Source organism: Grammomys surdaster, unplaced genomic scaffold (assembly GCF_004785775.1).
Source record: "Grammomys surdaster isolate TR1022 unplaced genomic scaffold, NIH_TR_1.0 208, whole genome shotgun sequence".
Classification (NCBI taxonomy): domain Eukaryota; kingdom Metazoa; phylum Chordata; class Mammalia; order Rodentia; family Muridae; genus Grammomys; species Grammomys surdaster.
Window position 1 is genome coordinate 8,357,580 of NW_021604653.1, and position 8,621 is coordinate 8,366,200.

An 8,621-nucleotide genomic window follows, 5' to 3' on the forward strand; every position below is an offset into this window, starting at 1 on the left:
TGTTCTGGAACTTGCTTTGTGTAAACCAGGCTGGCCTCGAACTCATAGAGATCTGCCTGCCTCTGCCTCGAAAATACTGACATTAAAGGTGTGCACCATCACTGCCTGGCCCTCCCATGTCAATGTTAATGGGAATAAAATAAGATGGAAGCTGACTGCATATGCAGGTACATGTACACACACACACACACACACACACACACACACACACACACACACACACTGGCAGAGAAGCCACTGCTGCTGTAAAACAGCATCAGCCTACATTGTGCTAGGACAGCTCAGTGGCTGTGTGGAAGGACCTCCATGCTGCCCCAGGGCAGAGATGGACAATTTGGGCCTGGATCTGGGAATAGCTGGATCCCTAGGCCCCTAGGGTCATCTCATTCTCCCCCTACCTTTCTCAACTTGAGCTTGTGACAGCTCGCCTGGCCGAGTAGTGAGCCCCCAGGTTTCTCCAGTCTCTACCCTTCTTGCTCTAGAACTGAGGTTTTGTGAGTAGTGTGGCCATGTCTGGCTTTGTATGCGGGTGTTAGAGTGTGCACTCAGGCCTTCATGATAGGGCAGCAAGTGCTCATGCCCACGGAGCCATCTCGGGTGCCCTTCCTTATTTGTTTGTCTGTAGAGGCAGGGTGTCATGGAACTTATGTTGGCCAAAAACTCCCTCAGTAGCTGAGGTTAGCCTCAAACTTCTGATCCTCTTGGCTCTACCATTTGAGAGCTGTGATTACAGACATGTAATTATCATACCTGGCTAGTTCATTATATTTATTGAATAAACAGAGAGGAATTCTATTCTAAGGAGAGTTTGTGATTAGCAATTTGAAGTGGGCTACTAACCAATTGCTGTATTTAGTGACTCTTTTTTTGTTTTTTTATTTTTTATTTTTTATTTTTTTTGGTTTTTCGAGACAGGTTTCTCTGAGTAGCCCTGGCTGTCCTGGAACTCACTCTGTAGACTAGGCTAGCCTCGAACTCTCGAACTCAGAAATCCGCCTGCCTCTGCCTCCCAAGTGCTGGGATTAAAGGCATGTGCCACCACCTCCCGGCCTTTTGTTTTTTCTTTTTTTTTTTTAAAGAAAACATATCAACTTGGACAGCCATCCCCAGGGGCCTGCTGTTGAAATATTTCCTGAGTGTTCAAAGCATGTTAAATCCTATTTGCACCCAGCCTAGCACTGTTAGGGAAGCCAAGGAGTGCTTTCTCCAAGACAGTTCCTTCCAGGTTCTGGGGTCTCCCTGAGAACAGGGACTAGCACAGTATTTTGGGGTCGTTCTTAATAACAAGTGGTGGGGCTTGCTTGGGTTTGGATTCAGGAACAGAGGAAGTCAGCTCAAAATTGACATTATAGATGACAAGTCTGTTAAAAAAGTTAGGCAGAGCTCTGTGAGTTCGAGCCCAGCCTTGTCTAGTACATTCCAGGCCAGCTTGGGTTATGTGTGAGATAGTGAGAGCCTGTCTAGGCAGGGTAGTGGAATCTCTCGGTTTGTAGAGTGCTCAGTTATCATGCAGGAAGCCTTGGTTTTAATCACCAGCATCACATGAACTAAGAACAGTGGTGCATTATTCCTGTAACCAAGCACTTTGGGAGGCAGAGATGGAAAGATCAAAAGTTCAAAGTCATCCTAAGTTACTTATGAAATGCAAGGTCAGCCTGGGCTATATGACACCTCATCATAAAAGCAGGCAAATCCTATCTGGGTGGCAAAGAAAGTGTGAGACACTTCCTATGTTTGTATGCTGAGGAGGAGGATGGGGCAGACATGTGGCTGCCTTCTGTGGGCATCAGAACCCAGGGGCTGTGTAGGAGACTCACACTGTTGCCTTTGAGAGTGTCAACTAAGCCCACACGAGCCCCATAGATCCTAAGCTATCCCTTGAGATAAAGCAAAGCAGTCAATAGGACAGGCTCTGAGCTGGGCACAGGGAGGCTCTAGGTTGATACCTCTGAGGGGCCGATTCTTTGCTTGTGTGTCTCCAGATCATGAACCAAGATGCAGGTCCACTCAGGCCTTGGAAAATGTGACCTGTCCACCATCTGTCCTGGTGAGACCATAAGTGGTAGCCTTGGATGTCTGGACATTAAAAAATCATTACCTTTGTGAAATATATTCTCTCTCTCTCTCTCTCTCTCTCTCTCTCTCTCTCTCTCTCTGTGTCTGTGTCTGTGTCTGTGTCTGTGTCTGTGTGTATATACCATTGTGGGAGGTACAAAAAGAGGCCAGAAGAGGGCATTGGCTCTCCTGGAGGTGCAGGCTGTTGTGAACTGCTGGATAGGAAGAGCCACAGCCCTGTTGGCTCCCAAGCCAGCTCTCCAGTCTCTTACAGTGGCTTTAAGACAAGCTTCATGGCTCTCTTTCCCTGGGGTTGAGAAATAGCTCAGTCAGCCTGCATCTGAGGTTCACAGATTTTCAAGTGTGGGGATCCTTATGAGGGTGAGTCCAGATATTTGGACCCCATGGAAAAGAGCAACAGGGAGGGCTGGGTGGAAACAGGCAGAGCCCTGGCTAGTCTGGGTTACTCAGTGATGTTGCAGGCCAATCAGAGACCCCATCACAGACAAAAGGTGAAAGATGCTTAAGGAATGAATGGTACACTATCTTATCTTCTGACCTCTGCCTTGTATGTGCACTTTTACCCACATGTACACACACACACACACACACACACACGCACACACACGCACGCACACGCACGCACACGCACGACATCCTTGGCTCCTTGCCTCTTGGAGGTCCTGGTGTAGCTGTTGCAGGCCTGTGCCCTGGGCCAGCAAGCAGCTCCTTCCACACAGATGGGGCTGTCGTAAAGAAGCACGATGTAGGCTGGTGCCGTTTAATAACAGCAGTGGCTTCTTTGCCAGTGCTTGCAAAGTGAATGCCAGGTTGCTGAGCCCAACCCTGCCAAACCCATCCCCTAGCCAAGGGCCTTGTGTCCCCTCCCCCACCACACACCCTGCAGGGGTTTTGTGGCCAAGCACTGCACCTGGGTTCTCAATAATATTTGCAAATGAGCCCTATGCCCTTCGTGTGTGTATAAACCAGGAGTCAACCTTGGTGTCTTTCCTCAGTACCCTCCTCTCCCCTTCCTAGACAGGTCAGTGTCTCTCACTGGCAGAAACTGATTGAGTAGACTAGGCTGGCCGGCCATGGAGCTTCAGGGATCCACCTGTCTGCCTCTCCAGCTGGAAGTACTAGTTGTGTGCTACCACACCCGGGTTTTTGTTTGTTTTGCTTGTTTTTGAGACAGGGTCTCATGTAGCCTTCGATTGCTTCAAACTCCTTGTATAGCTGAGGTAACCCTGAACTTCCGGTCTGTCTGCCTCTACCTCCCTGGGCTGGGATTACAGGTATGCACCACTATGCCTAGCTGATGTGGTGTTGGGGTGGGACCCAGGGCTTCCTCTAGGCAAGCAAGCACCTCACCCTCTGGGCTCTGTTTACCCCTAACCCATGATCAACTCCAAGCACATGGGTTCTGGCGATCAAACTCAGAGCCGAATGCATGGACCGCAACACTTTACCAGCCGAGCTGTCCCCGGGCATGAAGGGTTGTTTCTTATGGTCTGCCTTGTTTCTTTGAAGGGTTTGACTGCCCTAAATTGACACTTAGCATGGGCTATGAAACACATGCGCATACACACACACACACACACACACACACACACACACACACACACGCCTCAAAATGGCATGAGAGAAAATGCTTTGTGCTCCTAGATGAGCTTCCTTCTACCGTCGGTGTGCCCACATTCACTGTGTCGCCGTGCTTCTTTCTTGGTTTTGTCATTGGGTTTGTCTGAGTTCCTTGAGAGTGGCAAGAAGCCAGAACCTTATGTGGGGGTGGCCTGGTTGTGCAGCCCTCTCATGGGGTGTTTTGGTTACAGCACTGATGGAGATTATTGTATTCAAAACTGACAGGCGCTGTCATAGCTCTAGCCAAGACCGAAGGCTGAGGTCACCAGCAGAAGCAGCTCTGAGGCAAGTGCTAAATGAGGCTACAAAGCAACAGGAGCTCAGTCCTCCGCCTTTAGAGGGGATGTGCCCCCCCCAAAACAAGATGATCTGGAAGAACTCAATTTACACTCTCAGCTCCTGTGGGCTGGGGGATCAGCAGAGGGCAGGATAATCCCAGCTTCTCCAGCAGATGGTTTCTGACTACCCTTGACCCAGTTCCCTCGGCAGTTGACTGGCAGGGCTGGAAGCGTGGACCCTCCTCCTCCCACCAGCAAGGACAGGGTGGCTTTTGCCTCTTTGGTGCCAGGTCAATAGGCACATTTGCTTCAAGTTCCTGAAGGCAAACAGCTACTGTCCTTCCTTTTTCATAGCCCAGCTGAGGCTGGTGAGAAAGACTGTATCTGGGTACGTCAGGAGTAGTGTTCGGGCCTGGTGTTGGGGGAGGGGAAGGGGGCATTAAACCTTTCATTGGCTTAATGACTTCTCTCCTTCATTCATCAGTCATTCCTTCATAAGCCCTCCCTGGTCATCTGTCAGGTCTGGCACTAGACAGGGCCCGTGAGACCTAGCCCCTGTGCTGGAGCTAAGTCAGGCAATGAGGCAGCCAGCCAGGCACTGGGCACCTAATCAGATAAATCACTTCCCCGGGCACAGAGGACCAGTGAGGGCTTCACCCAGGAGGAAAGACTGGGCTAAATCTTAAAGACCAAGGACGAATTAGTTAGTGGGCGGTTTTAGATACAGAAAGCCAGAGGGTCAGAGTGTGTGTTGTGCTTGGAGAGAAGATGCACACCTGAGGTGGGGCAGGTAGGCTCAGGACCGCTTTTCAGGATGGACTGTCCCAGGCTGCCAGGAACATCTCCTTGCTGCTGCCCAAGGGCTCACTGGACCCTGGAAGGGCAGGGGGAAGGGAGGACACAGGACAGGATCAGCGGAAAAAAAAATGGGTCCCCTGAGGGCCGAAGGGCTGTTATCTTCTGGATTCTGCGGGGGGTGGGGGGGGGGTGGAAGGGAGGCTCCTGCTTCAGATTCAAGAGTTGGCTAAGTCAGACCCGCCCTAGTTTTGCCCCGCAGACTTCTGGTCCGTTCCTCCTACTGGGAGAGAGGGGGCGCTCTGCTCCCAGACTTTCATGCTCTTCCGCGGAACTGCAGTTCTGGCTAAGGTCCACAGTGTAAGGTTGTCTTGGGAAGTTGGGAAGCAAGATGTTGGAGGAACGACCACCCCGCCCCCCCCAAGTCTGAGGTCTCTTTAGGGAGGGTTGTCTCGATTCCAAGGAAAACCATTCACACACCTCGCAGTCTTGCCTGTCTTTAGGTGAGCTTATTGTGGGTAAGCGCCCTGGGAAGCAAGGGTGGGGGGAGGGGTTGCAAACAGTGTGTTCCGGTCTCTGGGAACTGTGCCCTGTGGACATTGTTGTCCCAGACCCAGGTAGGGGCGGGAAGAGGGACAGAAAGAAGAGGGTACACTTGGAGTTCTCTAGTCAGTACTGGGAGTCAGACTCCCACCCAACGCTGGCAGCCAAAGAAGAGCACCCCAGAACCATCTTTACATCTGCTTCTGCGAGGTTGGTTTAGTTTGTTCGGACCTCCCAAACAACCAGTGTGCTGCAGGTATCACAGTGTCCCTTTACAGCCGAGAAAGAGACAGGGTAAGGTGAGGTTGGACTGGACCCAAAGCCAGTAGTACCTGACTCCCTCATTAGAATCTGGGTTTTTCTAAGGACAAATGTGACAAGACTAGGATGGGACAGTGGAGACCCAACAGTCTGGCAAGCCCTAGGACTCCAGAGACTTTGGGTCCTCAATGATGGGTTCCCTTACAATGCAGGCAGACCCTCTGGCCGACTATGGGCAGAGCTGGCCAAACCTCCACGGCTGCCGCTTCCCGTGTTCTTCTAGCCCAGGGGGTTAACCCATCGCCTATTGGGACGGCGGCCTGGGACGCTAGAAGAGGGCGCTGCAGCCCGAGGGTGGCATCCACCCGCATCTCTTCTCTGCTGCATTCGAACTTACCCCCACCCCCACCTCCCAGGCTGGATAGCGAAAGATCGTCCCTTGGAGGCTCTAGGGGCAGCTGCGGCGAGTGAGGGTCGCCCGTCATGGTTGTGAAAGGCGACAATTTGGGACAGGGGAAAGGCTTGCATGCCCTTGAGTAAGGGGTGTACAGAAGCGCCCGGATTCTACTCCAGGAGCGTGTCGGTGCCATTTATCCATCGCCCCATGGGGCGAGGGTCCGGAGCACTCACGTGGTGGGAAAGTTTCGAGGTAGCAAAGTGGCCTGGCATAGCGGGGGGTGGGGGTGGGCAGGGAGGAGAGAGCCTTTTCGCCCCTCCTCGCCAAGGCAGAAAGGGAAAGAGCGGAGGGAAGAGGGGGTGGGAGGAGGATCAGGCAGCAGCGACCTGCAGAATCCGCCTCCCCCTCCGCCCCCGGGAAGCCCGAGCGGGGAGGCGCGGACCGTCTCCTCCCGCACGGCCCGGACGACACTCCCCCCTCCCCCCTTTTTTTCCTGCCAACGTCTATCTCAACGCGCGCGCACATACGGAGATTGTGCGGCTTTTTTACCCCTCGGGAAAAAAAGAACAGGGAGTGGAAAGGAAGAGAAGGCAAAGCGAAGAACTCCTCCGGCGCGCTCAGCACTCCGAGCCACGGCTGGGCGCGGGGACGCTGCTGCCACCGCCGACTCGCTCTCTCCCCGGCCCTGCGGCGTGTGCCAGTGGGAACGCGAGCCAGGGCACTCGATCCCGGGGACACAGAGAGACTTTTGGCCGCTGCTGCCGCGGCAGGCAGAAGAGACAGCGGCGAGAAGGGCCCTGCCACCGCCTTTCCCTCCTCCGCCGCCCCGGCTGGCCCGTGCAGGCAGCCAGGCGCAGGGAAGCAGGGAGGAGCAGAGGCCCCGGAGAAGCGCGACGCGGCTCGCCCGCCCGTGGATGCGGCGCCCGGGGGAGCCTGGAGACAACTTTGCCGGGTGACGCACTGGGAGAACTGCAGGGCCGGCCGCCCAGGAGGGCTCGGCGCCGCCTGTGAAAGGGGCCCGCGCGGCTGTGCTCCCCCCGCACCGCGCTCTCTCTTCCCGCCGGCCCGGAGCAGGGGAGAACGACCTGCCCATCACCGCCGCTGCCTGGGGCGGCCGTGTCCTCGCTGCGAGCAGCGACAGGGCGAGACGCTCAGGTGCGGTCGCGGGGCCCCAGCCGCAGCGCCCTCCGCAGCGCCGCGCCCCGGGGGGGGGGGGCTCCGGCACCTTCGCTTCAGTCTCCAGAGCGACTTGCGTCCGCTGCTGCCTCTTTCCTCCACCTTTGCAGCCCGGCCGAGCCAAGCCACGGTGCCAGCGCCGCTGCCGCGGCTCCTCGCTTTCGCTTCACCCCGATCGGGGGGCTGCGGTGGCCCTCGACGCGGAGAGGATGGGCAGGCTGCAGATGCCTAGGCGCCCCGAGACGCCCGCGCGCCACTGACCCGGCGGTCCCCCCCACCGCCTGCCCGCGCTCCCCTCTGGTCCCCGCGGCGCCCCTTCTCGGCCGCACGGGAACCCCCGCGGCCCGGCCGGCCCCCTCCCCCTGCGAGCCGGCGGCGGCGCTCCCGGCAGGCGGGCGGGCGGAGGCCCGGGCGGGGGCGGGGCGGGGCGGTGCGCCCGGAGCCCGGAGCCCGGCCCTGAGCTCGCTTCGCCTCGCCTCGCGGCGGGCGCCCTCGTCGCCAGCGGCGCACCATGGACGGGCTGCCCGGTCGGGCGTTGGGGGCCGCCTGCCTTCTGCTCCTGGCGGCCGGCTGGCTGGGACCCGAGGCCTGGGGCTCTCCTACACCCCCGCCGTCGCCCGCTGCGCCGCCCCCGCCCCCGCCCCCCGGAGCTCCGGGTGGCTCGCAGGACACCTGTACGTCGTGCGGCGGCGGCGGCGGCGGCTTCCGGCGGCCCGAGGAGCTGGGCCGGGTGGACGGTGACTTCCTAGAGGCAGTAAAGAGACACATCTTGAACCGCCTGCAGTTGCGGGGCCGACCCAATATCACGCACGCTGTCCCCAAGGCCGCCATGGTCACGGCCCTGCGCAAGCTGCACGCCGGCAAGGTGCGCGAGGACGGCCGCGTGGAGATCCCGCACCTCGACGGCCACGCCAGCCCGGGCGCCGACGGCCAGGAGCGCGTCTCTGAGATCATCAGCTTTGCAGAGACAGGTGGGTTCGGCCACGGGGAACCCAGAGGCGGCCGCGATCCCTCCCTTTTTCCCTCTCCTAGGAAGCTCCTGCTGCCTTCGCTGTCTCTGCAGCCCGCACGCCCCGAGGGCGTTTAGGCTCCTGGCTGGGCCATTCTGCGGTGGCCTTGCGCGCGTCCCAGGGTGGCGGTCCTTTCCTCTATTGCGAGCCCAGATTACAGATCCTTTGCGGCTTCCCTTTCCCTGCAGCAAGTGGGAAGCACCCTGCCCTTCATCCTGGCTCACCGGAATTGGGCCCTAGTGCCTCTGGGCGCGCGTCCCCCTCCCGGCAGATGCGCGCAGCCCTGGCTCTGCGGGCACTTGCTTAGCGATTGCTTAATGTTTTTGTTTCCCACGATCCGAGTGTAGGCTTAGCAGTGTAGAGATGGAGATGTGTGTGCTTGTTGATATACGTGGGCAGGAGAAGAGAGGAGGAGAGGGAAGGAGAGAGAGAGAGAGAGAGAGAGAGAGAGAGAGAGAGAGAGAG

The 8,621-nt window shown here is 57.2% G+C and overlaps 1 protein-coding gene across 1 annotated transcript in view; it reads left to right on the forward strand.

Moving 5' to 3' along the window:
* The first annotated feature begins 6,500 nt into the window (after positions 1 to 6,500).
* Positions 6,501 to 8,621, forward strand: part of Inhbb (inhibin subunit beta B) — a 6,869-nt gene continuing 4,748 nt past the window's right edge. Inside the window, exon 1 of the mRNA XM_028771507.1 lies at positions 6,501 to 8,117. Coding sequence (XP_028627340.1) covers positions 7,658 to 8,117 — 460 coding nt within the window. The 5' untranslated portion in view covers positions 6,501 to 7,657. The remainder of the gene's footprint in view (positions 8,118 to 8,621) is intronic.